This window comes from Tachyglossus aculeatus, chromosome 17 (genome assembly GCF_015852505.1).
Source record: "Tachyglossus aculeatus isolate mTacAcu1 chromosome 17, mTacAcu1.pri, whole genome shotgun sequence".
NCBI lineage: Eukaryota > Metazoa > Chordata > Mammalia > Monotremata > Tachyglossidae > Tachyglossus > Tachyglossus aculeatus.
This window is the reverse complement of record NC_052082.1, coordinates 932,478-955,433: the sequence shown is the minus strand read 5'-3', so window position 1 is coordinate 955,433 and position 22,956 is coordinate 932,478. Positions and strand designations below refer to the sequence as shown.

At 52.6% G+C, this 22,956-nt stretch overlaps 2 protein-coding genes across 2 annotated transcripts in view; one reads left to right on the top strand and one right to left on the bottom strand.

Annotated features, from left to right (window-relative positions):
* Nucleotides 1–647: 647 nt before the first annotated feature.
* CLDN23 (claudin 23) lies at nucleotides 648–2,346 on the top strand. The gene has a single exon (XM_038759678.1). The coding sequence runs from the start codon at nucleotides 927–929 to the stop codon at nucleotides 1,803–1,805; it is 879 nt and encodes a 292-aa protein (XP_038615606.1). The 5' UTR covers nucleotides 648–926; the 3' UTR covers nucleotides 1,806–2,346.
* The window catches only part of LOC119939420 (low-density lipoprotein receptor-related protein 1-like), a 43,752-nt gene continuing 22,916 nt past the window's right edge, over nucleotides 2,121–22,956 (bottom strand). The window contains exons 21-34 of the mRNA XM_038759430.1: nucleotides 22,567–22,753; nucleotides 22,038–22,253; nucleotides 21,066–21,246; nucleotides 19,011–19,215; nucleotides 18,754–18,918; nucleotides 17,817–18,017; nucleotides 15,249–15,795; nucleotides 14,127–14,258; nucleotides 13,323–13,433; nucleotides 12,237–12,470; nucleotides 10,565–11,051; nucleotides 9,595–9,709; nucleotides 9,319–9,392; nucleotides 2,121–2,229 (exon numbers count right to left, since the gene is read on the bottom strand). Coding sequence (XP_038615358.1) covers nucleotides 2,121–2,229; nucleotides 9,319–9,392; nucleotides 9,595–9,709; nucleotides 10,565–11,051; nucleotides 12,237–12,470; nucleotides 13,323–13,433; nucleotides 14,127–14,258; nucleotides 15,249–15,795; nucleotides 17,817–18,017; nucleotides 18,754–18,918; nucleotides 19,011–19,215; nucleotides 21,066–21,246; nucleotides 22,038–22,253; nucleotides 22,567–22,753 — 2,964 coding nt within the window. The remainder of the gene's footprint in view (nucleotides 2,230–9,318; nucleotides 9,393–9,594; nucleotides 9,710–10,564; nucleotides 11,052–12,236; nucleotides 12,471–13,322; nucleotides 13,434–14,126; nucleotides 14,259–15,248; nucleotides 15,796–17,816; nucleotides 18,018–18,753; nucleotides 18,919–19,010; nucleotides 19,216–21,065; nucleotides 21,247–22,037; nucleotides 22,254–22,566; nucleotides 22,754–22,956) is intronic.

Below are 22,956 nucleotides of genomic sequence, written 5' to 3'. Positions count from 1 at the left end.
TACACATAGTAAGCGCTTAATAAACGCCATTGTTATCTTTTAGACTGTGAGCCCACTGCTGGGTAGGGACTGTCTCTATATGTTGCCAATTTGTACTTCCCAAGCGCTTAGTACGGTGCTCTGCACACAGTAAACGCTCAATAAATACGATTGATGATGATCCCCATTGGTAACTGAGGGACAGAGGAGTTAAGCGACTTGCCCGAAGTCACACAGCTGACAATTGCGGGGGACAGGATTTGAACCTCTGACCTCTGACTCCAAAGCCCGGGCTGTCTTTCACTGAGCCTCGCTGCTTCTCTATTGTACTTTCCACGATTTTAGCACAGTGCTCTGCGCACTGTGGGCCCTCAACAACCCACTGTTGGGTAGGGACTGTCTCTATATGTTGCCAACTTGTACTTCTCAAGCGCTTAGTCCAGTGTTCTGCACACCGTAGGCGCTCAATAAATACGACTGATGGTTTGAATGAACGAGTGAAAATGAATGAATGCCGTGTAGTCCTCGGCCCCTCCCTCGCCCTTCCTGCGAGCACCTGCTGATCCCTCCTCCTGTCCCCGCTCCTCCCGCTGCCCGGTCGGGCCTCCTAGTTTCGATCGGCCCCTCCCGGGAGCTGGTTTCGCTTACGGACCGACGGACGAAAGGAGGGACGGAGGGAGGGACCGAGCTCCCAGGCTCCGGACAGACGGTGGGCGACGCTGCCCCCCAGGAAACCGTCCCACCGTCCGTCCCGTCCGTCCTCCAGCCGCGCTGGGGATGGGAGCCGAGGCCTGCGGAGCCTGGCCGTCGGCTCCCGGAGAGCCGGTCAGCGGGCCCCGGACACACGAGCGGAGGGCGGAGGACTGAGCAGAGGCCGGCCCCTCCTGCATCCGTGCCCCATCCTCCTCCTCATCCCCGGGGCCGACGGCCGTGACCTCTGACCCGCCATGAGGACCCCGACGGCGATGATCCTGGGGCTGGTGCTGGCCTCCTGCGGCCTGCTCTTCACCCTGACCGGCACGCTGGCCCCCGGCTGGCGCCGGCTGTCCGGCTTCTTAGACCAGCCGGTGGACACGGTGATGTACCAGGGGCTGTGGACCATCTGCCTGGAGGGCAGCAGCCGGGAGCGGCGCTGCCAGGTGCCGGACCAGTGGGCCTACTTCTCGGCAAGGCCGGTGCGGGCGGCACAGGGGCTCATGGTCGCCTCGCTGGTGGTCACCGTCGGGGGGCTGCTGCTGGCCACCCTGGGCGTGCGCTGCTGGCAGGACGAGCCACGCTGGGCGCTGGCAGGCGTCGCGGGGCTACTGCTCGCCGCCTCGGGGCTGCTCAGCCTGATCCCGGTGTCCTGGTACAACCACGTCCTGCGGGACGGGGCCGTGCTGCCGCTCCCGCCGGGCCCGCTGACCGTGGGAGTCAGCTACAGCCTGGTGCTGACCTACCTGGGCAGCTGCCTGCTCATCCTGGGCGGCTTCTCCCTGGCGCTCAGCCTCGCCCACTGCTGTGGGAAGTGTCGGCGCCCCCGCCTCAGAGCCCCCCGCCCCGGCCCGGCCAGGGGCGCAACCCAGCTCTCGGGGTGGCCCTGGACCCAGCCTTCTGCGGACAACACGTCCCCCAGACAGAAACGCCCACCGCCCACTGGACGGCCTGGCCCGGGCGACCAGAAGGCCCCCCGCCCCAAGGTCGGCTTCAGGATGCCCGCCCCCGCCTCACCCCGGGCCTACACCAACCCGCTGGACGTGCTCGATGGTGAGGTCATCAGGGGTGACCACCGCGGCCCTGAACAGCGCTCCTCCTCCTCCACTCTCCCCTGTGACTCCGACTTGTAGACCCCGGTGTCTCCAGCAACCAGAAGGCCCCCTGCCCCAAAGTCGGCTTCAGGATGCCCACGCCCACACCAACCCACTGGATGTGCTCAACGGCGAGGCCATCAGGGGTGACCGCCATGGCCCTGACCAGTGCGCCTCTTCCTCCTCTCTCCCCTGTGACTCTGACTTGTAGACCCCGGCATCCCCGGAGTCCCACTTGTAGACCCCGGCGTCCCCGGCCCGGACACCCTCCCTCCGTCAGACCCTTCGTCCGGCCTGGCTGCTGCTGGAGGCCCCGGACCAGATCGGACCAAAGGATGGACACCATCACTCGGCCTAGGCCAGAACGGTCCGGTTCTGAGCCTTCCGCGACACAGAAGCGGAGCGCAGGGTTGCACTTGTCTTTTGGGCCTCCGTTTGTTCGTTTTTGAAGGTTTGTGCTCTTCTGGAAAAGAGTGACATGGCTGCAGGATTGCCTTCAGGTGACAACATTGGATTCCTTCAACTTGGCGTCCATTTAACTCGATCAGATGCTGCCTGAACCCTCTGTGCCAAGTACCTGTCGGGCTTTTAATAATAATAATAATAATTATTATTATTATTATTATAACGGTATTTGTTAAGCGCCTATGTGCCAAGCACTGTACTAAACACTGGGAAATGCCATCGTTATTATCATTATTATACAAGCAAATCAGGTTGGACACAGTCCCTGTCGCACGTGAGGCTCATGGTCTCAATCCCCATTTTACAGATGGGGTCACTGAGAAGTGAAGTGACTTGGCCAAGGTCATACAGCAGTCAAGTGATGGAGCTGTGATATGAACCCATGACCTTCTGACTCCTAAGCCTCTGCTGTATGCCATGCTGCTTCTCTGCACTTCTGGCCGGGCGGTTAGAGGGTGCATCTGGCTCGAAGGCAGGGGCCGGGTGCCTGGTTGGATTGGCTCCCTCGCCCCTCCTGGACCCCGTCTTATCTTCGTAATTAATAATAATCGTGGTATTAAAGTGCTTACTAGGTGTCAAGTGCTCTTCTAAGTGCTGGGTAAGCTACAAGTTGCTCAGGTTGGACACAGAGCCTGTCCCATGTGGGGCTCACAGTCATTCACTCAATCGTATTTATTGAGTGCTTAATGTGTGCAAAGCACTGTACTATGTGTTTGGGAGAGTACACTATTCCCTGTCCACAAGGAGCTCACAGTCTAAAGGGGGAGACAGACATTAATATAAATAAGTAGATAAATTACAGATGTCTACATATATATATGCAGTCATCATCAATGGTATTGAGCACTTACTGTGTGCAGAGCACTTGGGAGAGAAGCAGCGTGACCCAGTGGAAAGCACACTAGTCTGGGAGTCTGAGGTCCTGGGTTCTAATCCTAGCTCTACCACTTATCTACTCCCTGTAGCTCACTGTGGGCAGAGACTGTGTCCGTTGTACTGTATTCTCCCAAGTGCTAAATGCAGTGCTTTGTACACAGTAAGTGCTCAATAAATATGACTGAATGAATGAATAAAAGTTTGACCTTGGGCAAGTCCCTTCACTTCTCTGTGCCTCAGTTTCTGCGTCTGTAAACATGGGGATTAAATTCTACTCCTTCCTACTTAGACCGTGAGCCCATGGTTGTCAGGGACTGTGTACAAACAGATAACCTTGTATAAATAAATATAATGTTGGCATTTGTTAAGCGCTTACTATGTGCCGAGCACTGTTCTAAGCGCTGGGGTAGGTACAAGGTAATCAGGTTGCTCCACGTGGGGCTCACAGTCTTAATCCCCATTTTACAGGTGAGGGGACTGAGGCACAGAAAAGTCAAGTGACTTGCCCAAAGTCACACAGCTGGCCAGTGGCAGAGCTGGGGTTGGAACCCATGATCTCTGACTCCCAAGCCCCTGCCCTTTCCACTAAGCCACGCTGCTTCTCTAGATACCCCAGCACTTAGAGCAGTGCTCAGTACATAGTGAGCATTTAATAAATACCATAATTATTATTATTACAATGCAACAGAGTTGGTAGGCAGGTTCCCCGCTCACAGCAAGCTTACCATCCCTGTCCCACATGGGGCTCACAGACTCCCACCTTCCCTCTCCTTCCCTTCATGGGATAGTTGGGCTTTCCAATCTCTTGCCCCTTGCTGGGAAGAATGGAAACAGAAGGCATGGCCCATTCTCTCTTCCAGAAGCCCACAGATACGGGAAAGGCTTTGATCGTGGGTGCCACGTGAGCCGTGGGGGCACCTCACTGGAACATGGGGTTCTGAGGGTGGCTAGATCTGTCTCTGCTGGTCACTCATCCCAGTGGGCTCAACCTGACCCAATCTGGCCCAGCCGGGGCCTGGGGAACTGATCCTGCAATGTAACAGGGTATAGGGTGAATAATATCACCTTGTTCTTTGTGGAGGGCTTTCATTTGTTCAGATCAAACAAATGATTTTATACTCACAACCTCCCTATGAGATAGGGAGAGCAGGTATTGTTGCCATTCCACAGATTAGGAAACTGGGGCCCCAGAGGTTGTGACAAACTCAAATTCATATAGCAGACAGGGGGACAGAGCTGGGGTGAGAACCCAGGTCTCCCAAATCCCAGTTCTCTGCCTTCTCCATCAGACCATGCTGCCTCTAGACCAGCCTATACATAACCATCAAATCTTATTTATTATTATTAATATTATTATTAGCAATAATAATAATAATGGTATTATACTGAGCACTGGGTGGAGACAAGCAAATCGGGCAAGCAAATTTACTGTTGTGGAGCACTGCAACAAGTCCTTGAGAGGGTACAACTGCTAGCCCATGTGTTTTCTCCATGAGCCTGACTCCAGTGTTGTCAATTCAGCTACAAATTCAGGTAAGTTGCAGAACTGTGTCTCTGGGTGCCCCAAGCCCAAACCCCAGTTTCTGTCAATGGTTTGGATTTGAAACACTGAGTCACCACCCTCCATCCTGATTTATGCTGCTGTCGAGAAATGTGACTGAAACCGTGCTTACCACTAGAATAAAACAGAACTCCTCAGACACCTTGATTTCATAGATGCTTCCCCATCTCAGCACCATTTTCTGAGGACGCTCCAGACAAGCAGGAACTCAGACACAGAAACGTGAGCAATAATGCGCCCCAGCACAACCAGAACTGTTTCTAGTGCAAACCCTGACCTAGCTTCATCCCTGATCTAAACACCGCTGTCTGTGAGCTGGGCAGGATCAGGGTCCAGACACCACCCACCCCAAGAGACAGCCCTGGCCTGCAGTCTGAAAGGAGAGGTCACCCTCTCGGACTCTGAATAGAGAGGGCCTGGGGCTCCAGCTACAGAGATCTCCCTGCTGAATGATCGACTGGTTGCAGGGTACAGCAGACACACATGTAGTTTTCCAAGAGCTCAGGGGGGCCCTGTCTGCCTGGGGAGAGGCAGGACAGTCAGTCTATTCTATGACCTGGTGTGGGTTGTAGGTCCCAGTGGCAGCAATCTCCCAACCCAGCTCTCCCTTCTTGGACAGGAAACGGTTTATGGCTTACCTAGGCCACCTCCCTCCCTGCTGCCCTCAGGGGACCTTGCCTGGCTCCCGCCCTTTCCCGCTTCCTCCTCCGTGCTGGGCCAAGAACTGCTCTTTGCTCCCTGAGAGTGAGCCATCTGTGGGAAATCTGCCAACTCCCCGGCCCATAGCCACTGACAGTGGTGTCACAACCATTCGGCCCACAGACTTTCACTCCTCCACCCTAACCCCTGTCTCATTTGCAGGGTGCAGATGTGCCCCCCCCCCCCCCATCCCAGAAGGGGACTAAAGGGCCAAGAAAGTAAAAGTCACCCCACTGATCAGAATTCCAAGGCCCCAAATCCTAGTCAGAGCTCCAGGAATCACAACAGGAGTGGAGTACCAAACAGGAAGTTGGCTTTATTGTATTTGTCTGTTAGGGAAGGACAGCCCTTGGTCTGTCAGACAATAGGGCATCACTGGGAGTGTCTAGCGTGAAGGGAGAGCCTCAGAGCGGATTGGTGCAAGTGGCCTGTCACTGACCTGAGCCACAGGAGTTCTGTACTTTAACTCTCACAAAAGACTTTACCATTGTTCATGTACACCCACTTTAACTACATCCTCACCTCTTTGACTAGAAAGCACATTCCACTTTAAGTGCTTACTAGATGGCAGATAATGTACTAAATGGTGGGGCAGATACAAGATTATGTGGTTGGACACAATCCCTGTCCCACATAGGGCTCTCAGTCAATCCCCATTTTACAGATGTACTCTCCCACATGCTTAGTACAGTGCTGTGCACATGGTAAGCCCTCAAATACAACTGACTGGATAATGGAGGCACAGGGGAGTTAAGTGACTTGTTCAAGGTCATACAGCAGATGAGTGGTGGAGTCAGGATTAAAACCTAGGTTCTCTGATGCCCAGGCCTATGCTCATTCCACAAGGCCATTCTGCTTTTCATTTGCAAAAGTCAATCCATAGTAGGTACAGAGCACTATACTGAACACCTGGAAGCATAAAATAGAATTAAGAGCTTACAATCTAGCAGGGGAGTAGTGGATCTTAAAGATACATACATGCTATATGGGAGTTGGCAGGGGCCGGGGGGGGGGGGGCGGGGGAGAGATGTGGAAATGCTGTCATAAGGGGCAGTGGGAGGGCAAGGGAAGAAATTAGTCAGGGAAGGCCTAGAGGGGTATTAGGCAGAGCAGCTTCTGCAGGTGTGTCCGGGGCCAGGTTTGGAGTCTGGGGCTCTCCCTCCTGGAAAGAGTAGGCATTCAAACAATATAAAACTCATTGTTTTTGCCAGCAGGATTCCTGCTCCCTTGATCTCACACCACTGATATCAGGGCCAAATCTGAAAATAGCTTTTGTGGAAGTCAAATACCCAGCGACAACCCAATTTTCTGGTGCTGCCCTCGGCTTCTCTGGCAAGACCTTAAATGCTCAGTACAGTGCTCTGCACACAATAAGCACTCAGCCAGCTTGGCCAAGTGGACAGAGCACCAGCCTAGGAGTCAGAAGGACCTTGGTTCTAATTCCAGCTCTTCCACTTGTCTGCTATGAAGCTTTGGGCAAGTCACTTCATTCATTCAATCGTATTTGAGCACTTAGCACAGTGCTCTGCACAAAGCACTTGGGAGAGTACAATGCCATAATAAACATACCCAATCTCTTCCCATAACAAGCTTACAGTCTAGATCAGGGGAGACAGATCAATATAAATTAATTACAAATATGTACATAAGTGCTGTAGGGCTGGGATGGGGGCACGGGAGAGAAACAAAGGAATAGGAACCAAGGGAGCAAGTCAGGGCAATGCAGGAGTGGAAGAAGAGAGAAGGAGGAACTTAGTCTAGCAAGTCCTTTTGGAGATGTGCTTTCAATATTCATTCAATCATATTTATTGAGCACTTACTGTGGGCAAAGCACCGTACTAAGCACTTGGGAAATACAATTCAGCAACATATAGAGATGGTCCCTACCCAACAACGGTCTATGCTTTAAGGGGTTGATGGGGGAGGAACTAATTGTTGGATTTGAGGAGGGAGGATATTCCAGGCCAGAGGCAATATTTGAGCAAGGAATCAATGGAGAGACGGACAAGATCGAGGCAGTCAGAAGGTTAGCACTAGAGGAATAAAGTGTGTGGGCTTGGTTGTAGAAGATGAAAAGGAAAGTAAGGAAGGAGCGGACAAGGTGGTAGAGTGCTTTAAAGCCAGTGGTGAGGACGTGGAGGTGAATGGGCAACCACTGGAGTTTTTTTGAGGAGCAGGGTAACATGTACTGAATGTTTTTTGTGGAAGATGATCCAGGCAGCAGAGGGAAGTATGGACTGGAGTGGGGAGAGACAGGAGGCTGATGCAGTAGTCCAGGCAAGACAGGATGAGTGACTGTATTAACATAGTAGTAGTTTGGATGGAGAGGAAAGGGTGGATTTTAGAGATGTTGAGAAGGTGGAACACCACAACTTTGCTGTGCCTCCATTACCTCATCTGTAAAATGGGGATACAGACTAAGCCCATGTGGGACATGGATTGTGTCCAAGCTGCTTAGCTTTTATCTACCCTAGTGCCTGGCAAGTAGTTACCACTTTGTACCATAAAAAAAAAAAAAATAATACAAGCAATGATGGCAGAGTAGAGAAAGTTAGCAGTAGGAGGTATGCTTTAACCAGGGACAGAAAGGGTAGCTGTCTTAGATCTGAAACCTCTGAGGTCTCCCCTCAGTCATCTGGTCAGCATCCCCCACCCCTGCTCCTAGAGTTCCAAGCTAATGGCCTTCCTGACCCAGACAAAAGGGTTTGTGCAGCAAATATCAGCAGCTGCCCCTTCTGGACCTGCTCCTACTCTGAAGTGATGGAGAAGGGAATGGTTGGCAGGGGAAGAGACTTGGGGAAGGAACAGCGTGGTGGCATAAAGGCAGTCATGAATTCTGACTCCTCAAGATCTTCAAACCCTCAGCCACATCTAGTAGTGGCAGCAAGAGTAGCATGTAGTGTGTGTATGCAAGGCACAGTGCTAAGCCCTAGGACTGGCCCAGCAGGAACACTGGATACATTCCCTGACCCACTGAAAGAAGCTGCCAGCAAACAGCCGACGTGCTGTGAACACATCTCTGCTCGCCCTTGCCCACTGGGATAGACACAATTAAGGTACAGAGGGTGGGGTGCAGACCTGGGACCTTTGTGCTAGAACTGCAGTGTGCTTGCCTCCACAAGGTGGGTAGGTGGGGTGGGGGGGAAAAAAACCAGTGACTTGATCAGTCAAGTCCTACAGGTACTGGCAGTGTCCATGCCTCTCGCCGACTGACTTTAGCGTCACTAAGCAAGCCTAGGGCATAAGATGCCACCAGCTGGTCCTCAAGTGCTCATACAGAGCTCCAGTCACCCACTCCCAAATCCCCCATCCAGTTCCCCCAGCCCAAGGCAAACAGCCAAGGCTCTGCGCTCAGCTTTGACTACTCACTGAGGAGGCAGACACACAGATCTAAGCAATTGCTTTATTGAAATACTGAATTCCAGGTTGAGCTACTCAGGAGGCAGCTCCTGTTAGCTCCTGTTGGGAAACAGAGACAGAGACACTCCATTAACTCACATGCATGCACATGTGTGCTCTGCCTCTACAAAAGACTGCTTCTGTTCCCCTCTCCAGCTTGCTTGCCTACCCTCCCTGTTGCCCAGGGGGCAGCCCTCTGGGAGTTGTGAGTCACCCAGAAGTTGTCAAGGTGACTAAAGAGTGGGCAGCAACTGCCCATAGCCCAACCCCATATGTCTGACAGGTGCCCACCTGGTTTCTATAGCAAACAGAGGTGGGGACTTCATTTCCCCCTCCTTGGCACCCCTGAACTTCATACTGGTTCTCTCCTCACTTCCCACCCACCCTAAGAGGAGAGAGGGGTCAGTGTGAGGTTTGTAAAGGTTAGGGGCAGAGGGCAGGACTTGGGACTCCTGGCTAATATGTGCAATAAGACTGCTTCCACCTCAGCCATCAGGGAGAAGGCTTGAAGGCAGGGACATGTACTGATGTAGAAGCCCTGAGGTTCCTCACTCTTTTTTGCCCAAGATATCCTCAAACCCCATCACCCTACAGTTGAGTCCAGTCCCCAGGGTCCCTGAAAATCCCTTAGGACATAAGGACCAGGGAGAGGGTGGGCATGAGGGCTAAATAATGCCCTGTCCTCAAGGAGTTTACCATTCTCATGGTCTCAGCTCTATTTCCACCCACTGCTGGCCAAGCCAGTGGACCAGGCGGACTCAGAACTGCATCCTGGGACCAGTGGGTCTCCTCTTTCCCTCTCCCCCATCAGCTCAAACCTTTACGCACCTGTTTTTCATCATAGGCTTCATTGACAAATGTTTCACTACTCACGAGGGTCTCTTCTTCCTGTTCACTGATCCTGTAGTTGGTCAAGACTCTGGAGGACCCGGTGCTCGATGTTCTAGAACCAAAGCAGGCAGAGTTAATAGGCAGCAGAGAGGGACACTCTACTGCATCAACTTAGGCTCAGGGGTTTCATTCATTCATTCTATCATATTTATTGAGCGCTTACTGGGTAAGAACTCTGTGGGACCAGACTAACAAGCCATAGGGCTAAACAGCTGTGGTTTTTTCATACTATTCCACTACTCTAGCTGACATTTACCTGTCCAGAGACAAGCGTCAGAGGTTTTCCCTCTTTCTGCAGCGAGGCTGCATCCAGGGTCTGGGTGAATTGGAACAGCCCCCTGGGGTTGATGGTGCTTGCCCCTGAGCTAGTATGGCTCCCAAGCCTCCAAGCTAGCGGGCAAGTAAAGCTCAAGGAAGAGAGTGGAGGCTGGGGGAGCCAAGCTGGATGCGATAGGACCTCAAGGCATTGCTGGATTGGGCATTGGGGCCAAACTGGAGGGCTGAGTGTCCTCTCTGCTTTCAGGGCAGATCGTGGGGGGCTGCTTCTACTCCCAGTTCCAATGGGGAGAATAGGGTGAAGCAATGGATTGGCTACAGCAGTAGCCTTGAGAGAGCAAAGGGTAAGGGCCCTGAAAATGCTTCAGTAACAAACTTGGACAGCTAACCAGGTAATGGATTCAACTACCCATGGTGAGGGAAGGCAAAGAAGTCTGGAGTAGAGGAGTGCTGGGGTAGGAGGCTGAGCTGCTCAAGCTGGTGGCCAGATGTGCATGAATGTGTTCATCTAGCCAGAAGGGCCCCTTTATAAAGCCTGGACTCTAGAGGTCCCAGGTCAGCCCTAGAGGTGGAGTGCTGTCCAGAGCTCCAGACAACTCGAGTTTCAACTTTCCACCCAGGATGGACTCACCGTTTGAGTTGGTTTTGCCTCCTGATGTAGAGAAGAGCTCCCCCGACGATGGCAAGGATGAACAAGGATAAAATGATGCCCAGAGCTACGTGTCCAGGCCGTGGTCCGGCTGCTGCCGTCGCCACCTCTTCCTCACAGAAATCCCCACTGTAGCCCAGCTCGCAGTTGCATTTCCTTTGCTTCCCCTCCATCACACAGATCCCTCTCCCACTGCAGGTTTCACTGTCGCAGGGCGGGTGCCCCACCTCTCCAGCACCCCCCCGCCCAGAGGATTCCTTGGTGGGTGCCCCTGCCAGTGTCTGGATGACTCTATGGGACTGCGTGGTCGGGGCCCGTCCCGCACTGTATTTGGTTGCTGCGGGAGGGGAGGTGCCTGTCCTGGCCGGTCTCCCAGGAGTTACTGTGATGGATGCCAGGGTCACTTTTTTTCCAGTCTCTGGCTCACCAAGAGCGGCTGCTGTTGAGCTGGGGCTTCCTGAGTACAGGCCTGTGGAAGAAAGAGTCCCAGGCTCAGCATGGCAGCCCCCACCACTGTGCACCCCAGGATCTGCTGGAATCCAAGCAGCAGAGTCCTTTAGAGTCTGCTCATCCTGGAGTGAGAGTGTTCCTGAGCACCTATGGTTGCCAGAGCTTTGACTGAGCTCTTGGGAAGTACAAAATTTGCTAAGGTTTCTGCCCATGAGAAGCTTCCACTCTAACAGGCTAAGGGTGATTTGGACTCTTTCCAAACTCCTCAAGTCTACTAACCCCAGTGAACCCCCCCAAGCATCAAGTATAGTATTCTGCACACAGAGTAGGTGCAGAAATACAACTGGCTAATTATTGGACACCATCTCAATTAGGAGGATGGTGTTTAGAGATAATGTAAAGTCTAACAAGATGGGTTTGCACACTGCTGAGGCAGTGCTGGGTGGTCAGGACAGTAAAGGCCAGCTGCAGAGGTCAAATAGGGAGTGGTGCTTAAGTGGAGCCTGGTTGAGTGAGGCGTGGGATGCCCACAGCCAGTTGAGCTCCGATAGGCCAGAAGGCTTTCAGTGAGGGGTTACCCCAGGACCCCCAAGGGCAAGCTCTGGTGGCAAGAAAGAGGCTGATTTTTCAGGAGGAAGGAGTCAGCTGAGATTGGCCACCTTAGTCTCATAGAAGCTCAGAATACTATCCTGGGCTTTCCCAGAGCCCCTGGCACATTGCACTAGGGGGTGATGAAGGGAATGGTCAGCTTCCTACTAGGAGTGAGCTTGGATCCCAGCACTCAGACTTAGGCTAGGCCCAGAGCCGAGGTGGCTTCCAATTCTGGCTCTGCCTTTTTCCTGCTGTGAGCCCTTAGGTAAGTCCCTTCACTCCTTTATGCCTCAGTTTCCTTACCTGTAAAGTGGGAATTAGATACCTGTTCTCCCTCCCTGTTAGACCATGAGTCCCATGTGTACCAGGGACTGTTCAATCTGATTGTACTGCATCTACCCTAGTGGTTGGCACATAGTAACAAATATCACAATTACTATTATGGTTGGAGGGACACCAGGCATAAAAGATGGGGGAAGTTGGGGCAGTCCAACTCCCAGGACCAGGCCAGCAACTGGGCTGCTTCCTCAAGGGAGATCCATGTTAGCCCTGGCCCAGAATCTCTGGTCTCGCTATTAGCACCTGACTAAGGGAGGGGAAGAGGGGTACTCACAGTTGGTCTCATCAGACCCATCCGGGCAGTCAGCGTGACCATTGCACACTTGACTGGGGGAGACACACGTGCGTCCATCCTTGCAAGGCTGGGAAGGAGCTGGGCACTGGACCACCTTTTCACAGCTAACGCCAGTCACGTAGTAGCCAGCAGGGCACTTGCAGGTCTTCCCCTCAGGGTTGGGCAGGCAGATGTAGCTACAGCCCCCATTCTCCTTGGAGCAGGCATTCCTACCTGCAAATGGAAGGGGAGACCAGGCTCTGCTGCTGCCCCACGTGGCTGGTCACCACCTGGGACACCTGTGCTGCTCCTCTCACCGAGTGGGTGGAGGAAGTCACCTCCCTGATGGGAGGGCTGTATGGCTAAGTCTGTTCCCTAAGTCACTGGGGCCCTCAGACACCAGGAGATCAGCCACCTGCTGAGAAGATGAAAAAACACTCTCTCCCTCAAAGATGGCTTCCAGAGATCCAGCCAGCACGTTTGAACTGGACAGTGTCTTGCTCCCAGATGTCAGAGTGCAGGTGTGGGGACGGGAGGAGGTGTAGGGGGAGAAGATTTAGGCCAAGAGACCCTTCCAGAAAGTGAAGGGGACGCAATGGGGCCTAGTGGTACGAGCACAGGTCTGGGTGTCAGAAGACCAGGCTTCTAGTTCTGGCTGGACCTCTTGCCAGCTGTGTGGCTTTGGGCAAGTCTATGAACCTCTCTGGGCTTTAGTTTCCTCCTCCGTAAAATGGGATTAAAGTTCAGCTCTCCCTCCCCCTTCGGCCACGAGCCCTGTTTGTGACAGTCTCTAGTGGCTTTAGGTGCCATCTGGACCATTGAGGCCCTGAGGTCCCTAAAAGGGAGTCCACTGGAGCATCTAGTGGGGCAGCAGAATAATAATAATAATAATAATGATGGTATTTGTTAAGCATTTACTATGTGCAGTAGGCGCTGGACCAGGCCACCAGCAGCAGTTGTCTGGGGGAGCAGTTAGAGAAGCCCCTACCCCTAATGGGAGAATCTGGTGCCAGCAGCCCACTCCCACAGCAGGGAGGCTCTCCCCTGACCTTCACACCCTGATTTTCTTCTCCCCAGTTAACTTACCCAGCTGGCTGAATGCGCTGTAAGTTTTCAAAGCCACAATCTTCTGGTCCACCTGGAACCACCAGTTTTCTGATCGCCCCATCTTGCTATACCAAACTTTAGTTTTCTGGCCTAGAGGCAGGGGAAGACAAAGAACAAACTCATTTTTCTCAGCTGCTCCATGATGAACAAATCAAGGCTGGTCATTCCCAGGAAAGGGAGATCCAGCAGGTTTTCAGCTCGGCAATTCTTGTTCGATTGTTGGCAGGGTCTTAGCCACAACTCCAGGGATTTTGCCAACAGATGGCACAGTTCCCAGTGAAGATCCATTGGTGTGGTAAGTCTGCTCGAGTACTGAGGGGTCCCATTAGTCTGTGTGACTTGAGATTCTCTAGATTAGTAGTGACCATTGGGACAGAGTTGTGTTTCAGACCCCTTAGAGGAAGTCTACTGAGTATTTTGGTGTCTGGTTCCAGTCCTGCTTTCTCCACACCTTATCCCCAACCCACTGGGGAACAGAAAGTTTTCAGCCTCTTTAACACTGCTTCCTTGCCCAGAGCTAGATTTGAGCCGGGCCCTAGACACAGCAGTACACGCACAGGGGTCAGGGGTCATATGTCAGAAGCCTCTCTGGGTCATAGCCTGATTTGGAGGCCCAAGAGATGCCAATGCTGCTAAGGAAACAGCTGTGTATCTGCTTAGGATGCTGTCTAGTATATAAACCTCCCGCATCCCTAGGGTGAGAGGTCTGGTGCTTTCAGGGTGCTGAGAAACAACATTAAGGACACACATGTGCCCGGGGCCCCAGGCCATGCCACCACATACCACCGTCGGTATCAGCCGTGGTCCAGAACATCATGCCCTCCCCGACGGTGAAGAGCTGCAGGCCCCGCAGTCCTTGACGGTCCACGCGGTAGCCAGTGCCATCTTGTTGAACGCTCTCTATAACTCCTCTTCCTGGAGGATGAGAGGTTAGGTGCCCTTAGCTAGACCATGGCTGGGTGACAACCCACCTGGCAGTCAGGGAGGCTTTCTGGAGCATTTCGGCTTGGAGTGAAGAAGTCTCCCTGCTGGGGAGGTTTGTCCTCACACACAGGTTCAAGATGTTGGGCTCCAGACCCAAGAGAAACCAGGTACTAGGAGCTGCAGATAGGCCAGCCCAGATAGGAGAGGCTCAGGGTGGAAGCTGCATCAAGATCGAGGTCGGGGGAATTGGCTCGTGGCCTCCTTATCACTGAGTCACTTTGCCTGTAACCGATGCTCCCAGAACCCCCCTCCCACCTGCAATTCCTGGGCCTCCTTCCTGACTTGACTTGCTTGGTTACCACGGGAGAGATGGAAGTGGCAGTGGCTATAGTAGCACACTGCCTCCTATTTGAACGCTTCAGCTGGGACCCTCACCGTGGCTAAGATTAACTTCCTAGCAACTTGTGTCAGACACTGTTCTGCTAGGCACACAGAACCCTACCCCTTTTGTTTTTGAATTTGTCTCTGCTCTCTCTTGTTGGTGTTCTGAATGAATATTTTTCCTCTTGTCTGTCACCTTCCTCCTCTCCTCCTTTATTCTTAGATTATGAGCCCTCTAAGGGCCAGGAAACGTGTTTAATTCTCATCTGAATATCCTCAGCCTTTAGAACAGTGGAATACACACAGTGAGTGCTTAACTGCCATTACAACTATTCCTACTACAGAGAGGCAAAAGCAGAGACAGTGTCATGTATGACAAGCAACCTACGCAACGGGACAACGAATGTGTGAGCACACACTGTGGTTGGCCTGGGTAACTTCCATCTGTTTTTCAGCCACACAGGCACCCTGAGGAGTGTCACTGTCAGTGATGTTACTTTAAAGAATGCAGGATGGCAGGTGTGTATGTGTAAGCCAGAGGTGACTCTAGCCTGGTGTTTGGCCCCCCAGAACAGAGCCACCAACGCAGCGCAGACTCACCGCTGTCAGCCCAGAAGAGGCGTGTGCCAGACTCGGCGAAGGACAGGCCCACGGGCAGCTGGGCTCTCTGCCACAGTACCTCCCTGCGGCTCCCGTCCATGGCGCAGCATTCAATCCGGGGGCTGGGGGCCTGGGGGCCACCCCCCTCGACGAAGCACATGCGGGCAGTGGGTGGGTGAAGCACGAGCTCAGACGGACAGGTCAGGCCCTCCTGAACCACCGGCAGGCCGGGCTGGCCCCCGGGTCGGCCGACGCTGATCTGCGGCTGTGTGCCATCAATCCAGTACACGTTGCCACTCAGCCAGTCCAGTGCCAGTGCTATGATGGTACCCTCCACTGTCACCACCGTCTCCCATGTCAGCTTCCGTGCTGACTCGCTCAGCCTCAGCAGGCGGATGGCGCCGCTGCTCCAGTCTGAGAAGTAGAGGACCTGCTGCTTCACCCCATAGTCGACCGTCACCAGCCGGTTCAGCTCTGTGAATGGGAGGACCCGGTGCTCGGGGACAGTCTCCTGGCCCGCCACAAGCTCCAGCTTCTTCAGATACACCTGGGTGGGAGACATGAATTAGCCTTGGGCCCATGGGCCACATTCCGTGGGCACGGGACCAAGTGGGTGCTATTTCTGCACCAAGCACCAGGCTAGATACAAGGTAACCAGAACTGATGCATTTCCTATACCACATGGGACTCACAGTCTGAGAGGGAGGTAAGGGCAGGAATCACTAGGAAAGTAGTGCAGCCAAGTGGAAAAAGCATGGACCTGGGAATCCAAGAATGAGGGTTATTAATAATAATAATAATAATAATAATAATGTCATTTGTTGAGTGCTTATGTGCCAAGCACTGTTCTAAATACTGGGGGAAATACAAGGTAGTCTGGTTGTTCCACATAGGGCTCACAGTCTTAATCCCCTTTTTACAGATAAGGTAACAGGCACAGAGAAGTAAAGTGACTTTCCCCAAAGTCACACAGCTGACAAGTGGTGGAGCCGGGATTAGAACTCACAGCCTCTGACTCCCAATCCCGTGCTCTTTCTAGTAAGCCACACTGCTTCTCTGGAGTTAGAGCCAGCCACGTTGGTTCTAACTTCAGTTCTGCCATTTGGTTTCTGTATAATCTTGCCAAGTCACTTCACTTGCCCAATTTCCTCAACTGAAGTGGAGATTTGTTACCTGTTCTCCTTCAGACTGTGAGTCTCATGTGGGACAGGGACTCTGTCTGATCTAGCATAGCATAGTGGATAGAGTATGGGCCTAGGAGTCAGAGGGTCATGGATTCTAATTCTGGCTCTGCCACTTGTTTGTTGTGTGACCTTGGGCAAGGCACTTAACTTCTCTGTCACCTCATCTGGAAAATGGGGATTGAGACTGTGAGCCCACAAGGGACAGGGACTATGTCCAATCCCATATGCTTCTAACCACCCCAGCACATAGGAAGCACTTAAAAAATACCATCATCATTATTATGCTTCTACCCCAGCACTTATCACATAGTAAGAACTTAATACTATAATTATAATTTTTATCTGCTCTCCATCATACAAGAGCCTACTAAGGGCAGGTATCATGTCTAACTGTATTTTATCCTCCGAAGCGCTCAGTACCATGCTTTGTACACTACGTGCTCAAATACCCTTGACTGATGAAAGAACAGCAGTTAATAGATGATAAGTGACTTGCTTAAGTCACAACAGGCCAATGACAGAGCTGAGACCAGAACTCAGGGCCTGTCACTGCTAAGTGGTGTCTGGAGGGCCTGAGCTCCATAGGGCTTCCCTTTCTGGTGCCCCATTGCTAGCCTGAGGTGTATCCAGAGGTATCCCATTGTCCCCAGACTCCAGGACAGGGCAGCCTGGCCTAGTGGGAAGAGCTTGGAGACAGAAGACCTAGGTTCTAGTGCCAGCTCACCCCTGCCCACTTTGTGAACTTGGGCACACAGTCATTCTGCAAAAGCGAGATATGAGAGAGGAAAAAAATAGGTATCTTAGGTGAAGAGTACTGGTTGGTACAGGGAAGGAACTTGGCCTGATTACCCTGCACCTCTCCCAACAGCAGACACACAGTAAGTACATCATAGCTGTAATAACAATAGTGCCACAAGCTGCTTGAATACAAGCAAGGCCACGCAGTAGAAAGCTGCCAGCTGGGAGGAGTGCCAGCTGTGCCAGGACCAACCTTAAACCACCAGCAGTGGACAAGGACTGAGGATCACGGGGAGCTTATCACGTAACTCAGTACTGTGCCTGGTCCTGGAAGGCTAGACTGGACAGCGGTGACAATCACCTGTCAGCAGGGTCTCCCAACCAGTCTGCTCCGGAGGGATGTCCTGTTGGGCTCTGACCCAGTATGGCATGCCTCTGTCCCCACACCTGCCCAGTCTCCTCCCCCCTCTGTGGATGAGGCTCAGTTGGTCCTGCTCATGGTCTGGGTTTGCCCTGGGAAGTGATAAGGGCATGGTTTGGGTCACCTCTCCCCTGAACACTCTGTTCCCACCCCAGAGCAGGAGATGCCTGAAGCTAAGGCTCAGAGCAGATCAAGCCCCGTCCCTGCCTGCCCAGGCAGCAGTACCTGAGTCACTAGAGATGAGAAGACGATGAACAGGAAAGCTGACTCCTTCAGCGAGATGCAGTGTAGCCCATTAGCAGCCAGCAGTAGCCCCACAGGGCAGTGGCAGGAACCCTGGGCCCGGGGGGTGAGTAGGCACATGTGTGAGCAGCCCAGGTCCAGGCAGGGGTTGGGAGACTTGGGCTGAAGTACTTCATGCATGATCTGGGATGAAACACAAGTGTCATTAGCAGGTCATGGGGAGGAGCAGGAGGCCATCAAGAGCAAAGTGGGTGAGGAGGGGGAAGAGCAGAATTTCCCACCCTCAAATGAGGCTCTCAAGATGGCCCAGCTGAATGTGGGGGGGGACTCCTAGTGGGTCAGGAACACGTTGTGTGCTTCCTTTCTTTTCCAAGTACTCAGTACAATGCCCTGCATCCAGTGGGCAATCAGTATAGGACATGGGAGTTGAGGTTAGCAGCCAAGAGGTAATTGAGTTCAAGTAGAGGAAGGGGAAATGAAGCAGAATATGGGAGGTAGGGACTCTGAAGACGTGAATACACCTTGTTTTAATCAGAGGCACCATAACAGCCTCAAGCCACCACCAAATCCCATAGCAGCAAAGGGATATATTGAGCATCCACTGGGTGTGGGGATCTATACTGAGCACTTGGGAAAGTAAAACAGAAACACGAGACATTACCTGCCCACAAGGAGCTTCACAGTAAAGAGGGAAATGGGCCACACAATATTCACGAGCAGTGTGATCGGAGTAAATAACTGAAGGGACAGATAGTATGGAGGACTGAGGGTGGCTGGAAGAGCCCAGGGGCTGGAGAAGGCCATTGGTTCCAGGATGGGGGTACAAGAGGTTAGTGGGGAGGGTGGAAATTCAGGAGGGCCTTCAAGTAGTCAGTTCAGGAGGCCCCAGATGGGAGCCAGGCCAGGAGTAGGGAGAGACCTTTAGGCCATAAGGCTGCCCATGTCGCTTGAGGAGGACTGTCCTGTTCTTGCCGGTCAGGCTCCCAACCCGCTGCACAGCTCGTGTCTTCATGTCCGACCAGTAGATTTCGTTTTCAAACACAGCAAGTGAGTAAGGGTTCTGGATTTGGTCCAGCTGGAGCACCTGGAGGAGGAAGAGGAGCAGAAGAGCAGCAGGCCATCAGGGGGGGAGGAACTCTGGGAAGAGGGAAGGGAAGGGCAGGGAAGGGCACTTACCCGGATGCCAGTGCCATCCAGACTAACAGAGCTGATGGAGCGCAGCTTCTCGTCAGCCCAGAATATCTTCCAGCTGGCAGGGTCCAGTGCCAGGTCGGTGGGCCAGCCAAGGCCTTGGCTAACGAGGACCTTGACACCACTGCCGTCCAGCCCAGCTTGTTTGATCTGTGCATCACCACCGCCAGTTTCAGACCAGAACATCAGCCTGTGGGAACACAACAGTTAGCACAATGTTTGTGCCTGTGGCCCTCCCTCTAGGTGGAGCAGTCTGGCAGTTTCCACTCTAGGAGCTATCACACACTCACTGCCCTTTACAGTCTCTCAGGAGGTGCTGGAGATACACCATCCTCCTTAGGAGAGCTGCAGACAAAAATTGTCAACTCCCTGAGGGCAGGGATTGGGGTTACTAGCTCTCCCAAGTACTCAGTACAGTGCTCCACATACAGAAGGTGCTCAGCAGAAGCCACCAATTTTTTTGGTAGGTGGGGGAAACAGATGATTGGGTCCCAGATTGTGGGAAGTCATCAGATGTCTGATTCTCTAATAGGGTGGGGATGTGGGACAAGATGGTAGGAGAGGAGGGCCACCACCACTTGGTTCAAGTCACCGAGTTAACTGACTCCCAGCAGCCTGTTTGGGAACTCTAGGTAACTAAAAAGAGTTCTTCCCCTCTTGGTATCTTGGCTGGGAGACAGGGGTGAGGGACATGACTCCTTGGGTGCAGGGCACAGGACAGGGTACCTGGCGCCTGAGGCTCCTAGCAGGGGCAGTGAAGGCAACTGAAGCCAGAGCTTCTGAGTGGAACAGACTGGTTTACACTACAGTTTATTTTAATATCTGTCTCCCCCTATAGACTGTAAGCTCATTGTGGGCAGGGAATGTGTCTACCAATTCTTACATTGTCTTCTCCCAAGCACTTAGTACAGTGCTCTGCACACAGTAGGTGCTCAATAAATATGATTGATTCTTGTGGAGGATGCAGAAGCTGGGGCCCTTGGCCTGGGCAGGACAGGGAGATTCCTCAGTGACACTCCTCCATCCCCCAGGCTAAAAAGAGAACCCTAAGAGAGGGACGGAGAAGCGGCATGGCTTAGTGGAAAGAGCACAGGCTTGGGAGTCAAAGGTTGTGAGTTCTAACTGCAGTTCTGCCACTTAGCTGTGTGACTTTGGGCAAGTCACTTAACTTCTCTGTGCCTCAGGCACCTCATCTACAAAATGGGGATTAAGATTGTGAGCCTCATGTGGGACAATCTGATTACCTTATATCTACCCCAGTGCTTAGAACAGTGCTTGGAACATAGTAAGTGCTTAGTAAATATCATCATTATTATTATTGCCACTGAACAGAGGAACAGTTTTGTCCTTAGAGAGGGAACTTGACTGTTCCAGTACTAAGGGGGTCTGGTCCCAAGAGGCGGTTCTTACTTGAGGCAGCAAGTGAGAGGCTAGGCTGCCAGAGATGGGCAGGTTTTATGAAACAGTGAGTGGTAAGTAAGGCTGTTAGAGAAGTAGCGTGGCCTAGGGGAAATGAGCACAAGGCTGCGAGTCAGAGGACTTAGTTCTAATCCCAGTTCCTCCACTGGTCTGCTGTCTGGCTTTGGGCAAGTCACTTCAATTCTCTGTGTCTCAGTTTCCTCATCTGCAAAATGGGGATTAAATTCTATTCACCCCACCCCCACCACACTTGTGTACATATTTTTATATAAGTTATAAGTTATCTATTCACATTGTCTCCCCCTCTAGACTGTAAGCTCATTATGGGCTGCGAATAAGTCTGTTAATTCTGTTGTAGTGTACTCTCCCAAGTGCTTAGTACAGTGCTCAATAAATGATTGATTAATACTCTTTCCCACTTAGAATGTGAGTCCCATGTGAGACAGGGACTGTGTCCAACCTGATTTTGTACCCACCCCAGTGCTTAGAACAGTACTTGGCACATACTAAACACTAAACAAGTGTCATCGTCACCATTATCATTACAGTGGGGTTGTAGTCCTCTGGGAAGTGTGGAGCTGGGAGGGAGCAACTCAAGCAGAGTGTGTCTTTCAGTCTTACCCGCTGAGTGGTGCCACAGCCAGAGCTCGGGGCTGGTCCAGCCCATCCAGGACCACCGTATACTCCGTCTTACCCCTCCAGGTAGCTTGCAGCGGGTTGGCGAGGATACGGCCAGCCTGGCCCTCCGTCCAGTAGAGGTTTCTCCCAAGCCAGTCGGTGGCGATACAGTCTGGCTTCGTGCCTGAAGGTAATCAGTGGTATTTACTGAGTGTGGATCACTGTACTAAGCACTTAGGAAAGTACAATACAGAGTTGGTAGATACATTCCCTGCCCACAAAGAGCTTACAGTCTAGAAGGGCTTCGGGTGAGGTGACTGGTAATTTGGGACAGGCTAGGTTGCCAGGGACAGGCCAGTGGAGAAGATAATTCATCTCTTCTACTTTGGTTCCTATGTGAATGGCCCAGTACAACTATCACCTTGCCCCCACCACAACAACATGGATGGAGAATGGGAAGGGAGGGGAGGAGGAGGAAGAAGAACGGTACTGTAGCTCCTGTATGGAGAACTCTATTCTAAGCACTGGGAAGATACACAAATGACTATTATACAGGGTACCTGCCTGCAAAGGACTCAATCAGCAAGGTGAGGCAGGGGTGAGAGAGAAATAGGGACTGGTCACAGACATAAGGAAAGATTAAACAACAAGAGCAGTGACTCACTAAGCACTTCCTACGGGTCAGATATGAGAGTGCTCAGAATCAGGAGCTTTGCACTTGTGATCTGGATCAGAGGACATTTTACATACCTGGGAGGGGAAGCTCGGCACTCTGGAAACCACACTGTGAAAAAATGCATTGGCACCAAGTGGACTTCTACGGTCTGAGGGCATCTCTGACAAGTGCCTACTCTATTGTCTATCCACTCTATTTTACTGTACTTTCCCAGAAGCTTAATACACAGAGTTCTGCATCCAGTAAGCACTCAATAGTATCAGTGGGCTGGTAGAGCACTGCCCAGGGCTGACACTGACCCTTGACTACAGTTCCACTCTTCTTTGTGTCCAAGTTGACCCACTTGATGGCTTCTGAGTTGAGGTCTGTCCAAAACACCTTCCGGCCCTCCAAGTCGTAGTCCACAGCAAAGATGTTCCGGTGATTGTCACTCAGCAGAACCTCCTCCCGTCGACTCCTCAGCCCGAGCTGCAGCAGGCTGAACTGCACCGCGACTAGGAGGACTGGCTCCGGGCCTGTAGGGGAAATGGGCCCTCACTGGGTTCTCTCTGAAGGCGGGCCACCGAGGGGATCATGTGCATGATTGTATGTGTGTGTCCACTGGCCAGCAGGCCGGTGCTCAGTCCTGCCCTAAGTGGAAAGACTTGAGCAGACACGGTGACTTTGGGAGGGGGGTTAGTTTAGCCTGCTACCTATAGGAGCATCCATCACCCAGTGATTATCCTGTTCCAAGAAAGCAGGGATGGTTCAGTTTGGGAAGAGGAGGAGACTGCCCCCTCCCCGAACCCCAATCACTACCCTCTTCTTCCTCCTCCTCTCCCATCTCACCAGTCACTTTGCACTTCTGCCCATCCTGCTCCAGCTGGTAGCCGGGGTGGCACACACAACTGTAGGCCCCCTCGTTGTTGATGCAGGTCTGGGCACAGGGCCCGGGTTCCAGTTCCTCACACTCGTTGACATCTCTGCAAGAGTGGCCACTGCTGCCCAGCTTGAAGCCCTCTGGGCAAGCACAATGCTGAAGAGAGTGAGGATGGGAGAGGGAAAGTCAGCAGGGGCTGTTAAAGCCTCCATCCAGCTGTTCAGAGACCCTCCATCACTTCAAACCCCAGGGGAGCAAAATTACCCTCCCTGCCCACCCTCACTACCCACCCCAACACCACTCATAGGAGATGGTCTCGGTACAATCCAGCCTGCCCATGTCCACAGGTCCAGATGGCT

Bases quoted from the DNA above. Each gene is read 5' to 3' on its own strand.
- CLDN23 (XM_038759678.1), top strand. From the start codon at position 927: ATGAGGACCCCGACGGCGATGATCCTGGGGCTGGTGCTGGCCTCCTGC.